General features: G+C 41.8%; 1 protein-coding gene and 1 long non-coding RNA gene across 5 annotated transcripts; one reads left to right on the top strand and one right to left on the bottom strand.

The window, feature by feature from the left end:
• The first annotated feature begins 469 nt into the window (after nucleotides 1-469).
• Nucleotides 470-11,648, top strand: LOC115140114 (chemerin-like receptor 1). 4 transcript variants are annotated; one of them, XM_065026675.1, is made up of 3 exons: nucleotides 470-714; nucleotides 861-1,003; nucleotides 10,399-11,648. In XM_065026675.1, exon 3 carries the CDS (start codon nucleotides 10,419-10,421, stop codon nucleotides 11,418-11,420), a length of 1,002 nt encoding a protein of 333 aa, XP_064882747.1. In that variant the 5' UTR covers nucleotides 470-714; nucleotides 861-1,003; nucleotides 10,399-10,418; the 3' UTR covers nucleotides 11,421-11,648. The 4 variants fall into 4 exon arrangements, with proteins under 4 accessions (XP_064882747.1, XP_064882748.1, XP_029534871.2 ...); XM_065026676.1 differs by having other exon boundaries at nucleotides 8,798-11,648; XM_029679011.2 differs by lacking the exons at nucleotides 470-714; nucleotides 861-1,003 and adding an exon at nucleotides 4,751-5,774.
• A 5,583-nt stretch (nucleotides 11,649-17,231) lies between these two features.
• Nucleotides 17,232-21,255, bottom strand: LOC135574733 (uncharacterized). The gene is made up of 2 exons (XR_010465627.1): nucleotides 20,340-21,255; nucleotides 17,232-18,591 (listed from the first exon to the last, which is right to left on the bottom strand). It is a non-coding gene; the product is annotated as an uncharacterized LOC135574733 (long non-coding RNA).
• Between the last annotated feature and the right edge of the window lie 1,174 nt (nucleotides 21,256-22,429).

The raw sequence follows: 22,429 nt of genomic DNA, 5'->3' as shown, positions 1-22,429 counted from the left end.
TTCATTAACATTTCTGTAAATGGGTAGAAATGTGTTGTAATCTAACACAGTCATTCCTGTAGTGGTAGGTAGGCTACAGGACCTTTAATAGATATCACAAATGTTTCTTCACTTGAGACTGATTTAGAAAGGGAGTCTCTGGATTACACCCGAACTACACCACGTGTAACAACACTGCCCCAACCCTCCAGGATTCCAAGACCCAAAACAGAACCATGTGAGACCATGTTTGGCTGAGGAAACACTATGAACATTGATATGAAATATGGCAAGCCTCTTACTGTCTGGCATGTTTCCCAGACAGCCTCCTAAAGAACAGGCCGTTCAAGACCAAACAGGAAGTCGAGCCTGAATCCCCCTCAAATGTTCCCATGGTGAGACAGCCTGAAACCAAGCCATTGTTGTGTGTCTGTGTGTACTGGTTAATTATTTATAGCTAGACCTTCATTGGGAAATCTAATCTGCAGGGTACATGAGGTTACGCTCCCCAGTTTCTGTGTTGTTGTGGGTTTGTATGTATTTATGTGTGTATTTCAGGAAATGGCTTCCTGAAGTCCAAAGCAGCTGATTGGTCGGCCCCATCGACAATTGGGGCTCTGACAATTGGAGCTCTGACCCTGCCCTCTCGTCAGGGGGATACAGCTGTCTGAAATGACTGACTCCTTCTGCAGATTTAAAATACAGTGTTCCTTTGTTATGCAAGAGAGCTTCTTGGTATGTCCTGTGTTTTGTTGTTGGTCTGTATAATTGTTGTAAAGTATTAAGTAGACGGTCCTGCAGACGTATGTGTATTTCAAAAGGACTGTTTTTGATTATTGAAATGGTTCGCATTACGTTAGTAATTCTGTTTTTTTTCCCAGGGGGGAAGAGGAAGGGACCTTGGGAGTGCTTACGCAAGAGACCTGTGGGCAGACATATACCCGTAGTATGTACTCAGTCTATGCACACTATGTAAGACCTGGGTGGACCATCCCCTGTATTTTGGTTAGCGCACAAAGAACGGGTAAGTAGTTAAGGTAGGAGAGGGGGTTCTTTTACTTTCTTTGCTTTCATTCTGTCCAGCTCCTTTTCCCCACCTTACTGTGTGAAGGAAATAAATTCCCTGTTAATGGTAAACTTCTCTGCCTCTGTCATACCTTACCCGCACCTACAATCGCATACCTCTTTCACTCCACGGGGAGTTGAGTGTAGCAGGGTGTTGCATTCCCTCCAAGAGGTGTGTGTGTGTGTGTAACACACGAGCAGGTCTCCATGTTCTCTAAAGTTAAAAGTGACTTTGCTGAAGTGGGTCAGATAGGCTGTGACATGCAATGGGCACTGCTGCAGTGCCCTCTGATTTGTCGTGTTCTTTTCTGTAATACTACTAGCTGCTTAGCAATTTTATGAAGTTGGCTTTAGCTATCCCAGATAGGTACCCAACCTCATAACTAGCTACCAAGAAGCCATTTCAGGCTCATTCACTTTAGAGTAGCTAGCTTGTCTATCTTAGCTGGCATTCCTGCTGGCAAGGTTGGTAGACTTTAGAAAAGCAAGCATAAACTAAGTGTACTGAATATGACGCACTACTTTAAATATTTTACACTGATTTTAGCAGAGATGCAGAAAAGCATTGTTTCTTTAAAAGAACCACCAGTCAGGAGGGTAAAAACAACTCAAGTATGCTTAGACATGCAGAAAAATAAACATGTTTTTTACAAATAATTAAGCATAAAGATTGTGGCTTTGGATTGCAGGAAAAGGCTGTTTTCAGTTTGGAAAAATTCTCCAATTTAACGGGGGGGCCTTTCTCCGGACACCCCCTCAGCCATCCTCACTTTGTACCCCTGTTTACAGACGCCAAATCAAATGTTATTGGTCATATACACATATAGATCAGATATTATTGTGGGTGTAGCACACAGATTCTGTCCCAGGTTTAGGTCAATGATTTACCTGTGCTGTAGAGACTGTTCCCCCAACCATTAAATATCTGTTAACAAACTAGTATCGATGGAAAAGGATGTGAGTTAAAAAATATATATTTGACTAATATTCCAGTTGGGTAACATTCTTAGGCTGGTATTAAATCAATTCCAGATACGGCTTTGACATATGGGCAGCCACACACACACACGGTACGCTTGGTCGAATCTATTCCTGTAATATCCCAGTTATGACGTGAAACTGTTTCCCTAATAACAGTGTTACAAATTCCCTTCCGGTGACTTAATTAACACTACCTCACAACCCTGAGCTGCACACTCCACTCCTCATCCCCTATGATTGGAGCCTAAGAGTCTACCATAACTGCCTCTCAAAACTCTCCCTGACCTGTGTGACCTAGGGAGGTCACTACGGTGCTGGACATTTGCCCATCCACTTGATCTACTAGAGCCAGGTCGCTCTCTCTCATGGTCCTTTGTCTCATTGGATTTGTGACTTTGCTGACACCACTACAGTATGGTGGCCAACAGAGACCACACAGGCTACTTTCCTCTGGGGACTTGACAGCCTCAGTTGGGGAATCTCCACCGTGCATGCTCTCCTCTGCTGGGGCACGGCCGGGCCTCAGTTGGGGAGCTGCCACCGCTGGGCCTGCTCTCCTCCCCCGGCCCTGGACATCATTAGATAAATGGGTAATTGTGAATATGTACCATCCAGAACTCCAAAAGAATGCCGTCTTAGTGAGATTATTTTTTGATGGGACATGCTGAACACTAGAGACCTGTCTGTTAAAACATGTCACAACTCGAGGCAAGTTCATGCATTTTGTTCCCATAGCACAAAGTGCTGCTCTGTCTTAATAAAGGGTTTTAGGATGAGATCATTCACACAATGTAAATACTGTAGATCCCTATTTTGGGGGTCTGCTGCTCAGCCCACCAAATTAAACTAGCCACTGCATGTTGTGCTCAAAGTCTATCTTACAGTACACAGTTGATAATTAACTTTTTTTATAGACTATGACCAACATTATTAAATGTTAATCATTAAAAGTCCTGCAGTCTCCACACTAGGGCCTGCTGGGTTCTTTACTACTTGGGTTCCACCAATTCGGTGCCTTTTGAGAAGTGTATATTAAAAAATACATATATATATATATATATATATACAGTGGGGCAAAAAAGTATTTAGTCAGCCACCAATTGTGCAAGTTCTCCCACTTAAAATGATGAGAGGCCTGTAATTTTCATCATAGGTACACTTCAACTATGACAGACAAAATGAGAAGAAAAAAAATCCAGAAAATCACATTGTAGGATTTTTTATTAATTAATTTGCAAATTATGGTGGAAAATAAGTATTTGGTCAATAACAAAAGTTTATCTCAATACATTGTTATACCCTTTGTTGGCAATGACAGAGGTCAAACGTTTTCTGTAAGTGTTCACAATGTTTTCACACACTGTTGCTGGTATTTTTGCCCATTCCTCCATGCAGTTCTCCTCTAGAGCAGTGATGTTTTGGGGCTGTTGCTGGGCAACACAGACTTTCAACTCCCTCCAAAGATTTTCTATGGGGTTGAGATCTGGAGACTGGCTAGGCCACTCCAGGACCTTGAAATGCTTCTTACGAAGGCACTCCTTCGTTGCCCGGGCGGTGTGTTTGGGATCATTGTCATGCTGAAAGACCCAGCCACGTTTCATCTTCAATGCCCTTGCTGATGGAAGGAGGTTTTCACTCAAAATCTCACGATACATGGCCCCATTCATTCTTTCCTTTACACGGATCAGTCGTCCTGGTCCTTTTGCAGAAAAACAGCCCCAAAGCATGATGTTTCCACCCCCATGCTTCACAGTAGGTATGGTGTTCTTTGGATGCAACTCAGCATTCTTTGTCCTCCAAACACGACAAGTTGAGTTTTTACCAAAAAGTTATATTTTGGTTTCATCTGACCATATCCCAATCTTCTTCTGGATCATCCAAATGCTCTCTAGCAAACTTCAGACGTGCCTGGACATGTACTGGCTTAAGCAGGGGGACACGTCTGGCACTGCAGGATTTGAGTCCCTGGCGGCGTAGTGTGTTACTGATGGTAGGTCCCAGCTCTCTGCAGGTCATTCACTAGGTCCCCCCGTGTGGTTCCGGGATTTTTGCTCACCGTTCTTGTGATAATTTTGACCCCACGGGGTGAGATCAAATCAAATGTATTTATATAGCCCTTCGTACATCAGCTGATATCTCAAAGTGCTGTACAGAAACCCAGCCTCAAACCCCAAACAGCAAGCAATGCAGGTGTAGAAGCACGGAGATCTTGCGTGGAGCCCCAGATCGAGGGAGATTATCAGTGGTCTTGTATGTCTTTCATTTCCTAATAATTGCTCCCACAGTTGATTTCTTCAAACCAAGCTGCTTACCTATTACAGATTCAGTCTTCCCAGCCTGGTGCAGGTCTACAATTTTGTTTCTGGTGTCCTTTGACAGCTCTTTGGTCTTGGCCATAGTGGAGTTTGGAGTGTGACTGTTTGAGGTTGTGGACAGGTGTCTTTTATACTGATAACAAGTTCAAACAGGTGCCATTAATACAGGTAACGAGTGGAGGACAGAGGAGGCGCTTAAAGAAGACGTTACAGGTCTGTGAGAGCCAGAAATATTGCTTGTTTGTAGGTGACCAAATACTTATTTTCCACCATAATTTGCAACTAAATTCATTAAAAATCCTACAATGTGACTTTCTGGATTTTTTCCCCCTCATTTTGTCTGTCATAGTTGAAGTGTACCTATGATGAACATTACAGGCCTCTCATCATTTTAAGTGGGAGAACTTGCACAATTGGTGGCTGACTAAATACTTTTTTGCCCCACTGTATATGATTTCACCTTCTTTTTTTTTACATTGTCATAAAGTACAAGTTTTCACATCTCAAGAGGTTAAATAAAACAAAAGGACTATAGTACCTAATAAGTGTACCAGTTTGAGCGGATGGGTCCCTTTTGGGTAGTGTAACTTAGTGATTTAAAAAATGTTTTTTTTAACATTCTGCCATGTAGAGCACATGTCCAACTTAATAAAAACCATGTTATCCCAACTCGAGGAAAAAAGACTAAGTTCCAAATAAAGTAACAGGGTTGACCATCCCCTTGTGACATGGGGAATTGAAGTGTGTTGTGTGCAACAGGGAATGATAATTGAATGCAATATCCACACATTTTGTTACGTTTTACGCTCGACCCGCTCACCTGCTTTTACACTAGGATTTGACTATAGATGTTCAATGTTTCTTTTGAAGAAAAATATTTCTAAATCTGTATTTCTAGTAAAAAAAGGCGTGAAGTTCGTCTACCAGGGTTCTTAAAATGAGGGACAGACAAATGAATCATTAATCACATGAAATGAATAATCTTCAAAAATGAATTTGTCAAAACAACAAAATAACTAGGGCTTTACAATGATGGTGAAAACTTGGAGAAATGTTCATTAAGTAGGGAAAAAATCTTCCTAGATTTTGACCAGTCTTTATTCATATAAAACATTGGATTTATTGAATTATCCATGTGGTCTATATTAAAAGGCGCTTCATTTAATATAACAGGCTTCAATATTGGTTCACAATTTCTATTTAAAATATTAAAGGGGTGTAAAAGGGACTCTTTTAGTGAAATGGCTTACTGATGTAATCTGTTCTGCATTACTGGGGCTGGGCTGTCCTGGAATACAGGATGTTCATTTCCTAAAGAATTTATTGTTTATTGAGTTTTTTTTTTTTGAAGGGGATCAGTGATTAACATCGCTTGAATACTGTTTGGGAAGCTGCACTTTTTTTCTACAGAATATTCTAAGTCTGTTGCCTACGGTAAGGTTAATAACTTCGGTGGAAATCTTTACACCAACAGCATGTTTGTCTTGTGTTCCTTTGAACTCTTTTCTTAGACCATACGGTATCAGCAACACTTCTGAACTGGAAGCTGTTAACTTCCAGACTTTAGGACCATTGCTATTGCCACTCTCAGGCTACAAACAACTTGTTTGATGGATTGGCTTTACAATTAGCATACCATTCACTAAAACTTAGCATGTTGTTCTTTGTGTTGATTTTTGTGTTGCCTTGAATATATCCAGTAGTGGTCAAGTATAACATGGACAATTTGTAGTAAACATACAGGGAATGATGGAAGTTTTTATTTTAGATCTAGCAACATAAACATTATTTACTGATCAACTGGAATGAAGGAGCATTTATGTACTTTTACTTTTTTAAATGTACTTTTTTTACTTTTACAACGGCAATTAGTGCCGTTTAAGACGAGGGAGGATGATCTTTTTTTCATGAGCATGGCATTATTTCTATTACAGCATATTGGATGACTGTCATTCATATTCCATTCACCCAGTTCAATGTAACAGCAATAGGTTTAGTCTACTACATGATACTCAAATTTTCCCTATATCCACCATGACGTTGCTACAACCTAGAATATGAATGAAAGTGTACAATGTAGGTGCATCTAGCTTATATAGGATGTAATCAATAGTCCAACAGTTGCAAAATAGTTTCTATTGGACAAATTCATGTTTATCCCCGTTTTGTTTCCGTTTGCTCTCATTTAAGAAATGTTTTAACAGAATAGGCGGAATGAATACACCCCTGATCCTGCGTTAACACAGCACTTTGTATTCATTCTCGCATCTATGCGCTCTCCTCCTCTCTCCTTTCCCTTCTGTTAGAGGCTGCGTCTTTCGAATCCGGTATCAGGAAGAATAAAAGTCAGAATCTGTCGTTAATTATCTTGAATTAAATGGCAAATGCAATTTTTCATATATACGGGTTCACTATAACACCACGCAGGGTAGAACAGAGAACTGACAGGATGTAAGTAAACAGCTGTTCTTATACTGTGGTAGACATACAGTGGGGAGAACAAGTATTTGATACACTGCAGATTTTGCAGGTTTTCCTACTTACAAAGCATGTAGAGGTCTGTAATTGTTATCATAGGTACACTTCAACTGTGAGAGACGGAATCTAAAACAAAAATCCAGAAAATCACATTGTATGATTTTTAAGTAATTAATTAGCATTTTATTGCATGACATAAGTATTTGATACATCAGAAAAGCAGAACTTAATATTTGGTACAGAAACCTTTCTTTGCAATTACAGAGATCATACTTTTCCTGTAGTTCTTGACCAGGTTTGCACACACTGCAGCAGGGATTTTGGCCCCTCCTACATACAGAATCTTCAGGTTTCGGCGCTGTAGCTGGGCAATATGGACTTGCAGCTCCCTCCAAATATTTTCTATTGGGTTCAGGTCTGGAGACTGGCTAGGTCACTCAGGACCTTGAGAGGCTTCTTACGGAGCCACTCCTTAGTTGCCCTGGCTGTGTGTTTTGGGTCGTTGTCATACTGGAAGACCCAGCCACGACCCATCTTCAATGCTCTTACTGAAGGAACGAGGTTGTTGGCCAAGATCTCGCAATATATGGCCCCATCCATCCTTCCCTCAATACGGTGCAGTCGTCCTGTCCCCTTTGCAGAAAAGCATCCCCAAAGAATGATGTTTCCACCTCCATGCTTCATGGTTGGGATGGTGTTCTTGTGTTTGTACTCATCCTTATTCTTCCTCCAAACACGGCGAGTGGAGTTTAGACCAAAAAGCTCTATTTTTGTCTCATCAGACCACATGACCTTCTCCCATTCATCCTCTGGATCATCCAGATGGTCATTGGCAAACTTCAGACAGGCCTGGACATGCGCTGGCTTGAGCAGGGGGACCTTGCGTGTGCTGCAGGATTTTAATCCATGACGGCGTAGTGTGTTATTAATGGTTTTCTTTGAGACTGTGGTCGCAGCTCTCTTCAAGTCATTGACCAGGTCCTGTCGTAGTTCTATGCTGATCTCTCACCTTCCTCATGATCATTGATGCCCCACGAGGTGAGATCTTGCATGGAGCCCCAGACCGAGCGTGATTGACCGTCATCTTGAACTTCATCCATTTTCTAATAATTGCGCCAACAGTTGTTGCCTTCTCACCAAGCTGCTTGTCTATTGTCCTGTAGCCCATCCCAGCCCTGTGCAGATCTACAATTTTATCCCTGATGTCCTTACACAGCTGTCTGGTCTTGGCCATTGTGGAGAGGTTGGAGTCTGTTTGATAAAGTGTGTGGACAGGTGTCTTTTATACAGGTAACGAGTTCAAACAGGTGCAGTTAATACAGGTAATGAGTGGAGAACAGGAGGGCTTCTTAAACCTTTAAGTCTTTACTGAAGACTTATCTCTTCAGTGGGTCATATGATTGAGTGTAGTCTGGCCCAGGAGTGTGAAGGTGAACGGAAAGGCACTGGAGCAACGAACTGCCTTTGCTGTCTCTGCCTGGCCGGTTCCCCTCTTTCCACTGGGATTCTCTGCCTCTAACCCTATTACAGGGGCTGAGTCACTGGCTTACTAGGGCTCTTTCATACCGTCCCTAGGAGGGGTGCGTCATTTGAGTGAGTTGAGTCACTGATGTGATCTTCCTGTCTGGGTTGGCGCCTCCCCTTGGGTTGTGCCGTGGCGGAGATCTTTGTGGGCTATACTCGGCCTTGTCTCAGGATGGTAAGTTGGTGGTTGAAGATATCCCTCTAGTGGTGTGGGGGCTGTGCTTTGGCAAAGTGGGTGGGGTTATATCCTTCCTGTTTGGCCCTGTCCGGGGGTGTCATCGGATGGGGCCACAGTGTCTCCTGACCCCTCCTGTCTCAGCCTCCAGTATTTATGCTGCAGTAGTTTGTGTTTGGGGGGCTAGGGTCAGTTTGTTATATCTGGAGTACTTCTCCTGTCCTATCCGGTGTCCTGTGTGAATTTAAGTATGCTCTCTCTTTCTTTCTCTCTCTCGGAGGACCTGAGCCCTAGGACCATGCCTCAGGACTACCGGGCATGATGACTCCTTGCTGTCCCCAGTCCACCTGGCCATGCTGCTGCTCCAGTTTCAACTGTTTTGTCTGTGATTATTATTATTTGACCATGCTGGTCATTTATGAACATTTGAACATCTTGGCCATGTTCTGTTATAATCTCCACCCGGCACAGCCAGAAGAGGACTGGCCACCCCACATAGCCTGGTTCCTCTCTAGGTGTCTTCCTACGTTTTGGCCTTTCTAGGGAATTTTCCTAGCCACTGTGCTTCTACACCTGCATTGCTTGCTGTTTGGGGTTTTAGGCTGGGTTTCTGTACAGCACTTTGAGCTGATGTACGAAGGGCTATACAAATAAATTTGATTTGATTTAAAGAAAAACTAACAGGTCTGTGAGAGCCGGAATTCTTACTGGTTGGTAGGTGATCAAATACTTATGTCATGCAATAAATTGCAAATTAATTACTTAATCATACAATGTGATTTTCAGGATTTTTGTTTTAGATTCTGTCTCTCACAGTTGAAGTATACATGTGATAAAAATTACAGACCTCTACATGTTTTGTAAGTAGGAAAACCTTTCCAAGCCAAACCGCTACACACAGCCTACATCGTTGTCACCATATTAGCTCATTTAGCGTCAGAGTGAGCATAGCTAATAGAACTAATGCGTTAGTAAACCCGCTACAATCATGCATTAACATTAGTGTACAGTCAGTAGGCAGTTACATCAATAGGCCCGGTGGCAATAAATGAGTCAAATCAAAAGCTTACCTTGACTTGGAAGAGTTCCAATGTTGTGTTGTGTAGTCATAGCCAGCTGCTTAACATAGTAAGTGAAAAAAACTGTTCAACTATTGGGGGCGGCAGGGTAGCCTAGTGGTTAGAGCGTTGGACTAGTAACTGAAAGGTTGCAAGTTCTAATCCCCGAGCTGACAAGGTTAACAGGCAGTTAACCCACTGTTCCTAGGCAGTCATTGAAAATAAGAATTTGTTCTTAACTGACTTGCCTAGTTAAAGGTCAAATAAAATAAAATTGTCTTTCTTTCTCTTTGAAATCAACTACTCAGCACATTTTATGCAGTGCTAGCTAGCTGTACCCCATGCTTTCAGTACAGGAATTATCTGATCATTTTATTGGGTGGACAACATGTCAGTTGATGCTGCAAGAGCTCTGATAGGTTGGCGGACATCCTCCGGAAGTTGTCATAATTACTGTGTAAGTCTATGGAAGGGGGTGAGAACCATGAGCCTCCTAGGTTTTGTATTGAAGTCAACGTACCCAGAGGACGGAAGCTAGCTGTCCTCCAGCTACACCATAGTGCTACCCTACAGAGTGCTGTTGAGGCTACTATAGACCTTTGCAAAATTGTGTGTTTTAATCTATTATTTGGTGACGTGATTATATTTAGTATAGTTTTATCAAAAAATTAGAACTTTTTAAATGTTTAAAAATGTATATTTATGAAATTCACTGAGGAGGATGGTCCTACTCTTCCTCCTATGAGGAGCCTCCACTGATATAAATGTCGTCATTGAATACAGGACCTGTTCTGACAGAATCATTGCATTCCTTTTTTCTTAGGGTAAAAAACAACTGAAATCATGGTTCCCCCAATCAACTCATCTGACTATGATGACTACAATGATTCAGTGGTGATACCATCTCAGTCCCCAGTCATCTATGAGATGTATCAGATGAGGACTGGCTTGAGATTAATGTATGTGTCGGTCTACGCAGCCAACCTTCTACTGGGTCTACTGCTCAACGCTGCCGTCATCTTCATGATTGTCTGGAAATACAGGTCCAAGAAGAAACTGAGTCGACGGATGTTGATCATTGGCTTGGCTGCCACCCACCTCATCTTCTGCCTCTTCACTCCACTTTACTTGATCACAGCCTGGAACTACTTCTCCTGGACATTTGGGAAGGTTGTCTGCAAGTTGGGGTCCTTCGTGATGTTTATGAACATGTTCTCTGCCTCAGTGATGATCACTTTCTGGAATGTGCGCTGGTGTGTCCCCCGATGTTTTGAACATCACATGTCCAGCAGCATGGTTCTGCTGTCCTGGTTCATTGGGGCCATACTAAGCACCCCCTCTTTACTGTCCAGGGAGGTTCAGTATACTGCCGATGGATACCTCTGCCTTGACAACTATGATTATACTGAACAACGCCAGATCTCTAAAAAGGGTAAGGAGAGAATGATGGCTGTGGTGAGCTGTCGCTTAATTTTCGGGCTGCTGCTCCCTTTGGGTGTGACGTGTGTCAGCCGTTGCTGCATTAACAGCAGGGGAAATAACCAAGTGAAGTCATTGGTTATTCGACCTGTGACTATTGCCCATTTCCTATGCTGGGCTCCTGTCCTCTGTCTATCTATGCCGCAAATCACAATGGGGATAGACAACAAATGGTTCAGATACGTATTGCCCACAGCCACTGCCCTGTCAGTCTTAAACAGCTGCATCTATCCTATCATCTGCATCTGGCAAGGAAATAAAGAACTTAAGCATAACTTTCACTCACAGCCTGAGACAGAGGACGAAGGAGAGGAGGGCCATGAGATGACTTGCCTGGATAGGGAGGACAATGTCCTTGAACAGTAATGGGAATACAACATACTTTTCCAGCTTGAAATGTACTTGTAAATGTCATATACAATATTTTGGTCTATAATTTTTATGAATTGTATACTCACAGTATGCACAGTATAATTACACATTGTTCTAAATCCCTCTTGATCAAGGTAACAAATGTCTTATTTTTTTAACCTGTATTTCTTTTCTTTTCAAATGCTTATTAAATAAAGATTTGATGAAATATATAACCATTAACATTTCTGAAAATATTTATTTTGAATTAAATGTTACAATATGCGATAGGAAAAATGTCCCTTGCAAGAAAGTGTCATTTTTATTTTCACATGTTAAAATCCCATTTTCACACAAAAACACATTTTCACATGTGAAATAACCTTTTCACAGGTGAAATAGCATTTTCACATGTTGAGCTGAAAAGTGGTCAGTTTTTATATTTACATAACGTTATTTACGTACAGTATTTTCACATGTTAACACCACCTTTCCACGTGAGGAGAACACATCATTTTTTTTATCACAGGAAAATCTAATTTCCAGTTTCACATGTGAAACACTTTCACATTTGAAAATCTAACTTTCACATGTTCAATTGCATTTTCAGATGTAAAAAACATTCATGTGAAAATCAAACTTTCACATGTGGAATAGCAAGTTCACATGTGCACTTTGCTTTATAATAGTGTGTTAACATTACACCAGGGGTTGACAACTACATTCACCTGCGATCTGATTTTTGTCGGAGCGAATGGTCGGGGAGGCAGCACCCAATTCTAATAATTTGTACACTGCAATTTCTCCACAACCTAGCCCAAAAACCGATTGTATTTGAAAATAACATACATTTCATTCCTTGGTTACATTGCTACATGATCACATATGTCCGTTTTTTTTATTTGTGGGAATACTTGGGAACATACAAAAAAATCACTTGCCCAAGGACTGCCTGTTGTCAACACTAATAATCTTATAAGAAATCCTGCTATGCCTTCAGACGAACCATCAAACAGGCAGTGTCAATACAGGACTAAGATTGAATCATACTACACCTCTCTGACACTTGTCGGATGTGGCATGGCTTGCAAACTATTACTACAAAGGGAAACACAGCCACGAGCTGCCCAGTGACGTGAGCCTACCAGACATGCTAAATGCCTTATGCTCGTTTCGGGGCAAGTAACTCTGAAAGCATGCATGAGAGCACCAGCTGTCCGGACAACTGTGTGATCATGCTCTCCGTAGCCGATGTGAGCAAGACCTTTAAACAGGTCAACATTCACAGGTCCGCATGGCCAGATGCATTACCAGGACATGTATTGAGAGCATGCGCTGACCAACTGGTAAGTGTCTTCAATGGCATTTTCAACCTCTCCCTGACCGAGTCTGTAACACCTACATGTTTCAAGCAGACCACCATAGTCCCTGTGCCCAAGAAAGCAAAGGTAACCTGCCTCAATGACTACCATCCCGTAGCACTGACGTCGGTAGCCATGAAGTGCTTTGAAAGGCTGGTCATGGCTCACATCAACACCATCATCCCGGAAACCCTAGACCCACTCCAATTCGCATTCCACTCCAACAGATCCACAGATGACGCAATCTCAATCGCACTCCACACTGCCCTTTCCCACCTTGACAAAAGGAACACCTATGTGAGACGCTGTTCATTGACTACAGTGCAGTGTTCAACACCATAGTGCCCACAAAACTCATCACTAAGCTAAGGACCCTGGGACTAAACACCTCCCTCTACAACTGGATCCTGGACTTTCTGACGAGCTGCCCCCAAGTGGTAAGAGTAGGAAACAACACATCTGCCACACTGATCCTCAACACGGTGGCTCCTCAGGGGTGTGTGCTTAGTCCCCTACTGTACTCCCTGTTCACCCACGACTGTGTGGCCAAGCACGACTCCAACACCATCATTAAGTTTGCTGATGACACGACAGTGGTAGGCCTGATCACCGACCACGAAGAGACGTCCTATAGGGAGGAGGTCAGAGATCTAGGAGTGTGGTACCAGGACAACAACTTCTCCCTCAACGTGAGCAAGACCAAGGAGATGATCGTGGACTACAGAAAAAGGAGGGCCGAACATGCCCATTCAAATCGCCAGGTCTGTAGTGGAGCGGGTTGAGAGTTTCAAGTTCCTTGTTGTCCACATTACCAACAAGCTATCATGGTCCAAATACACCAAGACAGTCGTGAAGAGGGCCCCCTCAGGAGACTGAAAAGATTTGGCATGGGTCCCCAGATCATCAAAAAGCTCAACAGCCTCCCAGGTGGCGCAGTGGTCTAAGGCACTGCATTGCAGTGTTAGGAGTGCTAGCTGTGCCACCAGAGACTGGGTTCGAGTCCAGGCTCTGTCGCAGCCGGCCGCGACCGGGAGGTCCGTGTGTTTCCTCTGACACATTGGTGCAGCTGGCTTCCGGGTTGGATGTGGCTTGGTTGGGTTGTGTTTCTGGTTGGGTTGTGTTTCTGGAGAATGCATGGCTTTCGACCTTTGTCTCTCCCCAGCCCGTACGGGAGTTGTAGTGATGAGACAAGATAGTAACTATTTACTAAATAAAAGTATGAAATGTCAACCCCTGGGAGAAAAGGGGGTAAAATAAAAAATATATATATTTTTTAAAGTTCAACAGTTGCACCATCGAGAGCATCCTAACCGGTTGCATCACCACCTGGTATGGCAAATGCTCCGCATACGACCGTTAGGCGCTAACAATTGGATACCAAAAGGCTCCTTAACAGCCTCTACCCCAAAGCCATGAGACTGCTGATCAATTATTCAAATGGCCATCCAAACTATTTACATTGACACCCCCCGTTTGATATTACACTGCTGCTACTCACTGTTTTTATCTATGCATAGTCACTTTATCCCTACCTACATGTTCAAATGACCTGGAGTAACCTGTACCCCTGCACAGTGACTCGGCACCGGTGTACCCTGTATATAGCCTGACTAACCTGTACCCCTGCACAGTGACTCGGCACCGGTGTACCCTGTATATAGCCTGACTAACCTGTACCCCTGCACAGTGACTCGGCACCGGTGTACCCTGTATATAGCCTGACTAACCTGTACCCCTGCACAGTGACTCGGCACCGGTGTACCCTGTATATAGCCTGACTAACCTGTACCCCTGCACAGTGACTCGGCACCGGTGTACCCTGTATATAGCCTTTGGAATAGTTTTTTTATTGTGTTGTCTTTTTATTTATTACTTTAGTTTATTTAGTAAATATTGTCTAAACTCTATTGAACTGCATTGTTGGTTAAGGGTTTGTAAGTAAGCATTTCACAGTAAGGTCTACACCTGTTGTATTCGGCTCGTGACAAATAACATTTATTTTGGATCATGTAGTGGCATAAAACTAGAGATGTTACATTGAGCTTGGTGAATAGAATATGAATGATAGTCATCCAATATGCTGTAACAGAAATAAGGCCATGCAAAAAATAAAAATAATCTTCCATCTTAAACGGCACCAACCGCCACTGTTTGTTTCCTAGTGAATACATGCATTCTGTGTCTGTTCAATCCCTCTCTGTAAAGTGTTGCACCATTGGATTGAGGGGCTGGGCAATGTTTCAGAGTTGAATAAAACGCAAAGTTATTACACTCACTGTAAATACTTTTATCCGTAAAAAAGGATTAACCTGCCAATAATAACGTGAGGGTTTAATTGTGTAACAATGCACAGGCCATGTTATGATGATGGTTCAAGATAATCTGATAATTGTTATGAAGGAAACATTTTTAAGTATGAAATGACCAATTCAAATTAAACCTGAGACAACTTGATCAAGCTTATGAACATGTAAAACTGCATAATGATGTCATATTAACGTGCAGAAACACTGCATGCACCGATTCACACACATTGACACACACTGTCCTCCATTCACACACACGCACACACACACGCACACACACAGGGAAGGAGTTAACAAGTCAGGAACAGCAAATCAACAAATCAGGAACAGCAACCGTGTGCTATTGGCTTGGATTCCAGGATGTGGTCCTCTTGCCTCCTTTTATTGAGTGACTGCTGTTTCTAAGATTGATCAAATAGCTTAACATGCTATTTCAAATGTCTTGTTCTGTGTAACAAGGGGTGTGTACTGCCCAGTTGACATTTAACTCAATATTGTTATTCTATTCATGTTGTTCCCACAGAGTTGTCCATTCTGAGTCAACCTAGAACCATGACCCCCGACTTGGCCTATTCTAACACTGACCAGCTGCTTTTGGACCTGCAACCCCCCACTAGTCAAGCTCCTGTATCTTTCAAGCCCTTCATGAGTTGTTTGATCTAATTACTGACTCAGCCAAGGACCGATAGCAGCATTTCCAAAACTCGGTCCTAGGGACCCCAAGGGGTGAACTTTTTAGGGTTTTGCTCTAGCACGACTACACAGCTGATTCAAATAATCAACTCATAATCAACCACTTGGGGTCCCCAGATTCTAGTTTTGGAAACGCTGAACTAAAGAATATGATAAAATGTCAGTAGTGTGGTTTAGCATGTAATTTTAAGGGATTGTTTACTCATGGTGTAAAGGGTGGGCACAGTCAGACAGGATGGATTTCCCACTGTCATGACCAAACACTACTTTACCCCTAATGGCATTTCTCATTTAAATACAGGGAAGAGGAAGGAGTAGGCTAGTCTGTCTGGACTGGTATCATTATGCTTGGTTGTCAGAACATGGTGATGATGACGTTGCTGATGATAATTTTGATCAGCATATTTTTTGTCATGATATTGACGTGATGATTCAAGGATGTGCACAGTGCACCTGTTATGTAACACCATGAGTAAAAAAATTGCTATACATTTGTATTGATGCTAATGTTGATCATCAGTATTGTGCATATTTACACTGATGGCTGTCAGCCCATGACTGATGTATTAGCCTATTGTTATTTAGTATCATTATGCATGTGAATTCTATGTTTGTTATTGTAACCGATGTGAAATGGCTAGCTAGTTAGTGGTTTGTGCGAGCTAATAGCGTTTCAATCGGTGACGTCACTCGCTCTGAGACCCTGAAGTAGTTGTTCCCCTTGCTCTGCAAGGGCCGGGGCTTTTGTGGTGTGATTGGTAACGATGCTTCGAGGGTTTTAGATGAACTAACTTCAAAGTAATGACTCGGGACGTCAGGTTTGATATGAAAGCTTCTTTTAGTAATAATACTTGTTCACGTTACATTTAACAACTTTAGATACTACAGAGTGTTAGTAATTAGATATGTAGATGGGTGAGCCGGTCAAGGATCGATTCAGACAAAGTGGTAAATTGTATGACAAGCGACAGTTTATTCAGAGTGAAGATATCTGGTACCGCGTAATTACGGCTCTCCCGTTAGCTCGCACAGAACAGCAGGAAAAGAGGCCGTTAACAATCAGCACAGCCCTAATATATGGCACAGAAAGTAGGTTGATTCTAGAAGATCGGATCTTTGGATTGGTTCAGGCTGGGTGTAGTCTGTAGTCTTCCGCCATTGGCTCAGTTGTCTGTCCGTCATCGTGGAATCCTCTTCGGGCACACAATGTTCGACTAGAGAGGAGATTATGTGTGTGCGCTAGTTTGGCAGTAAGTGTGTAATGCGGGAGCTATCCTGTAGGGGACCCCACAGGCTTTACTGTGAGTTGTAGCCGTGTATTAGCAGTAGGCTGGTCACCTGCATAAGAAATAGCAATTCTTTACAAAACCCTCTCTTCACGTCTCACCAGAGACGTGACACAACCTAACTAGATCCAGACACAAAGAGAAACTTCTCCCAAAGGGACTATGAAATAAGGCACGGTATTAAACAGAAATAGATATATATGTATTACCATCATGTTCTCCATTCAATCCCACTATGTACTAAGTTGGCTACCAGCCACCTAGGAACTTACAACCCTCATTTAACAGAGCGGAGAACAACAGCTCAAAATAAAAGTAAAATGATTGTCCACATAAGCCAACTTTTTCCCGCAGGAAAAGTTGTGATTCCTCTCTTCACATCTCCTAAGAGATGTGATATAGTCCAGATACATTACTCCAAGCAAAAACGAAAACATAATCCAAAAAGGAAAAATAGCCTAAACTAGGTAAGTCTATACGGAAATGGCCCACAAAGAAAAATAATTTCCCCCTCTTCCCATCCCAGATGGGACACGACATACAATGGAGAAGCTTAATCAATAAAAGCAACTGGATCCCCCTCCTAAAATGGCTGCAAAAACTGAAAGATGGGTCTCATGCTCCATACCGTTATCTCGCACCTGGCTCCTGTTATCTAACAAAAGACCGCTTGTTCTCGCAACCCCACGCTCTGAATGTGCCCTCCCTTCTGTATTTTTCCAGCATGAGAAAATTCCATGGCCCTGATACTTTTAACAATGTTTCAAATCAGCTAGGTAGCATAACACATACATACATCCACACAAGGCAACAGCAGATAATATTCAATCATATATATGGTAATGGCTATAATGTAAAATAACCCCAAGGGTGTGAACAAAAATTCAGCAATGAATCATATAACAGTTACAAAGTTTAAACTACCTTCATGTCAAAAGAGAACAGCTCATTCAAAAACAGAACAAAAGAAAATAGTGTGAAATTTAAGTCCCTCTTTTGACACCCGCTAGGGTGTCACTCATTATCCTTTATTTCAGCAGTCATAGCATTTCATGAAAATAATAAAAAGTGTATTATTAATAACAAGTGATATATGCTTTTGTTGTATGCTTTTGTTTCCCCCTTTTGTCACCCACAAGGGTGTCACTTATCAAAAACGGGATAAAACTTTATTGTTATTGACATGTAAGATGTAGGATAAAACTTTGGTCATGGAAAACAGAGTAAAGAATTATTAGAAACCATCTGGTCCTCTCAGCTACTCCTACCCTGTACCAGGTGGGCTCCTTGCCACCCAGGGACTCTAAACCTTCACAACAGGGAGAACAAACATACTGGAAAGAAAACATAAAAATCATAAAAATTTATAACAAGGAACTGTGGTGGTGTAAAATTATTCTACTACCTCACCCACAGCATACCATGTGTCATCCTCAGTCAGTCCCATCCTCCCCTGAAAGCATGCTTCAGTATCGGCATCGCCAACTGGAGCATCAAGCAAAGGCATCATGCCTGAAGCCTTCACCACATCTGTAACAGACTTCTTAAAACACGGTATGATGCAAGCAGCACATCACATCAATAACAAATAATACAAGAATTAGAGTCAGAAATCCAGTAACCATCATACCAGTGTACTTACCAAACCAGGCCAAGAGAACAGACTCCTCCACCCCCCCCGTGGACCTCATCTTAGCAGATAGTGCATCAAGCCCGCCTTAGATATACTACCATCTGGACTGGTATTATTAGGAATATACGTGCAACATTGTTCACCGAACATCTTGCAGACGTCCCCCTGACTGGCAAGAAGCATATCCAAGGCAAGTCTATTCTGTCTGGAAACCCCAAATGTGGCCTCAAGCTGTTCAGACATACCAGTGAGTGCATCACGGGAGTAATTCACAAAACGCTGTTGATTATAGTAGATATAATTAATCCATGCAGTCTGTCTAGCATCCACCATGGCTGGACCTATAGTAGGTAGTAAGTGCCAGAGTCCATCATTCCTACCCAAGGCCTGAAACTCATGAGGAATCCCCACTGGCACACCCAACAGGTTAGTGTGTATGTCGACTACATCCTCTGTCCATGGAGCACTACATCTATGTCTCCCAAGGGATGGAATGTTTTCAGGTCCCCTGGATACAGAACCCAACAGCTGTTCAGCAGCAACATCAACAATGGTTAGTGGAATTATCAAACTGGTCAGACCACACGTACCTTGCCATTCTCCTCTAAGAATGGGTCTCAGCTCTCTTTTGGCTCCACACATCCACCACACATCAGCCAGACATTTACATTACCACTAGTTTGGTTTAGGCCTGTAACTGGCCAAGTGGAATTAATGGTTATGTTACTACTGCAATCAGCTTCAGGCAATCTCCCATAATCAATGCCATTACCTGTACCCGTGATGCACTTGTAATTGCCCCCATATGCCTCAACACCCCAAGAGGCCCAATGAGGAGGTACTGCAGGAAACACAAGGCTCAAAGAGGAACAGAGGGTTGAATTGGGCTTAACCTGGTAAAAACTTCTCAGAATACACAACCACCCCTCTCCTTCTCCTACAGCAAATGGGTGTGTAGCCAGAACAGGTCTAGCATGACTACAAATAATGCAGTCCTTTCTTCTCAGGGTTTTAGCTGTGTACCTCATATAAGACAGCCACAAATTGTCCCTACCATCAAAACCAGTCTCAGTTCCTAATTGATCAATAGCCGAATAGTCTCTAACATTAATTACCTGAATGGTATTTTTAACACAGTGGTGGTAGAGGAGTGTGTCCGGTTACCTCTGGTCTTGGCAGTACCTTAATAGAAAACACACCCATCATGTCTGTCCTCGTCCTTTGTAGTCCGAGGGTGTGAGTGCCTGCATCAGAGAGCTTAATAGTTTTGATGGTTAGTAGGATTTCATCACCTTTACAAAGTTCAACATTGCTCCCAGGTTTCCCCATATCATGGAAAACCTATCCACCCTTGTGGGATTCCCTATGCTATAAGGATACCCTCTTCTCCAATCCTAGAACTGTCCAAAATCGGTTATCATGTAATCTCTACTCTAACTTCTTGTCTACCCAGATCTAGGGATCTCTTATGCTTATTTTGGAACAAAATACACATCACTTAGCCAGAGCCAGACACATCTTCACTTCTATGAACAAAAACAGGGGTGATAGGACAGGGAGGGTTACTTCATTCGAGAGTTGGCCCCCGGAATTCTGTTAATTCCAGTTCTTCTCCCGAACTCTGTTTATTGTCCGACAGTGAAAAAGTGTCTTACCCTTCCGCCGTGCGATATGAATCTGGGTAGCTCTTTCAGCTAGCTGTCACCAGGGGTCTTCTATGGTCCCCAAGCCTCTGGGACTGGATTGAGTGACTTCACCTGTAGTTCACCTGTAATGCATAAAATCCTGGACATACAGGCTTGGTTAACAAACAAATTCTCATATGTTTTATCTGATTATATCTTTAACTTCTATGCCCAATTGTTAGCTACATTTTTTAAATGATTAGTTTCTTATCCAATAGGCCCCATCCTATCCTAGACCACAATTTACCCATCCCCCTTTTGATACCTGACTCTGCCCAGGTATCAACCTTACCTACTCTAAATAATGACTTAGGTAAGATTAGTATATTATCCTTATGTCTGACATCATCATGAAGGAGCCCCTTTTAGTTTTCCACATGTCCAATTCTCCCTTGGGCGTCAATCCAGTACCAATTCCCTGTCAAGTTTCTTATCTACTTAAGAACTATCTGCGCTACTTATATATTTTCTTAAATATATATTTACCAATTTAAACCTTTTCTCTCATATCTCTCAAATACCACTAAGCTTCTAACTGTTTGACTTTATCTAAAATCATGTCTATGAGTGTCAATCTCTAAAGTCCTTACATTTCCTTAATCAACCTAACTATAATCCTAAATCATCACAGATGTCCTATATACCTGTTAAATTTAATACTATTTTTTTTAAACTCCTAATAGTCAAAAAAAAAAGAAGATCAAAACAAATGTTTATCATATCAAAATCCTTCCTTCAGGGACCCTCAGTATTCTATCTGACAATAACATGAATTTAATATATGTTACAAAGTGCAGAATTCCTTATCTACAGTAATTTATCACCCCTAAGAACTGAAACTTATTTTCTATGTAATTCCCTGCCCTATTGGCTTAATATATCTCCTATCCCAACCTCCATGTATCTTATCTTCCCCTATTTATTCTCAATGCTAAATAGGATTATTTTTCTCTGTTAATAGCCCATTCAAAAACTGAATCCTGAACCACTTTCTCATTTGTAGTTCAAACAATAATTCTAACCTCCTAACCTAAACTCCTTTATAATGAATTTACCTTAAAACTAGTAACTTAATATGACCACATTCATTATACCAATGACTCTCCCCTAAGGCTGATCAGACCCTAGAAGACAGTCATGATAAGGTCAATAAGTCAACCCACCCTTTTATAGTCAAGTTCTATACTACATTAGACATATTAAAGAACCCTTTATCCTTAAAATCCAAATTCACTTGTGTAATTTAAAACTCATAAAATAAAAACTCATAAAGTTCCATATTTGAGCGTGTCTCTTTAAAATACCTTTGCACAAAAACAATTGGTCCTAACAAATGTTTTATGTGTATATATTTGCAAACCTTAATGATTAATCAAAACTTCCAGGCCTTTCCAATTTGGTCGTTTATGGCCTCATTCTCCCCAAGATTATAGCCCCTGATATTTAATAAAAATAATGTATTTTCCCTTGGCTCCTTCAACTCACATTTACATCTCAATAAAACAAAACACCATCTGCGTGTTCCTCAAGGAAAAACAACTTGCCCCTGTTACGTATGTCTACGTATCAAGGGAAATGCTCAAATAACCAAATTCAACCTAGCTAGTTTACCGAAACATGTACAATTATGTTTTACTATAGAGGTTGCTTTTCACCATTAATACCCTGACACCGTTCCACATAATGGAAACAGTGCTCAAATTCACTGGTGTTATTTAAACGATCAAAACAAGAATCAATAACCATCAGAATCCATTATCACAATGTTTTATGATTCAGACATTCAATCTATCTTTCTCATGGCCTAATTACAGTCCAAATGAACGCCACAAATCAATGATACCCACCCAGCGAATCAGCTGCTAGTTTTTAGCATCTTTCCTGACGATTTACATACTCCTTTTAAAATGTATTTTGAAATGTTTATCAACTTCTGAAAAGTGACTCAACAATAATGCACGCATTTCCTTCTAAAAGACACCAACCATTTTCTCCGTCACCCTCAGTCAAGACATCATTTCCGTGGCGACGGAAACCTCGCGAGTGATGTCATCAACAAG

This window comes from Oncorhynchus nerka, linkage group LG13 (genome assembly GCF_034236695.1).
Source record: "Oncorhynchus nerka isolate Pitt River linkage group LG13, Oner_Uvic_2.0, whole genome shotgun sequence".
In the NCBI taxonomy this organism is placed as follows: domain Eukaryota; kingdom Metazoa; phylum Chordata; class Actinopteri; order Salmoniformes; family Salmonidae; genus Oncorhynchus; species Oncorhynchus nerka.
The sequence above is the reverse complement of the archived record's forward strand: the minus strand, read 5'-3'. Positions and strand labels throughout refer to the sequence as shown.

Coding starts and splice junctions, on each gene's coding strand:
- LOC115140114 (XM_065026675.1), top strand. CDS start 10,419: ATGGTTCCCCCAATCAACTCATCTGACTATGATGACTACAATGATTCA.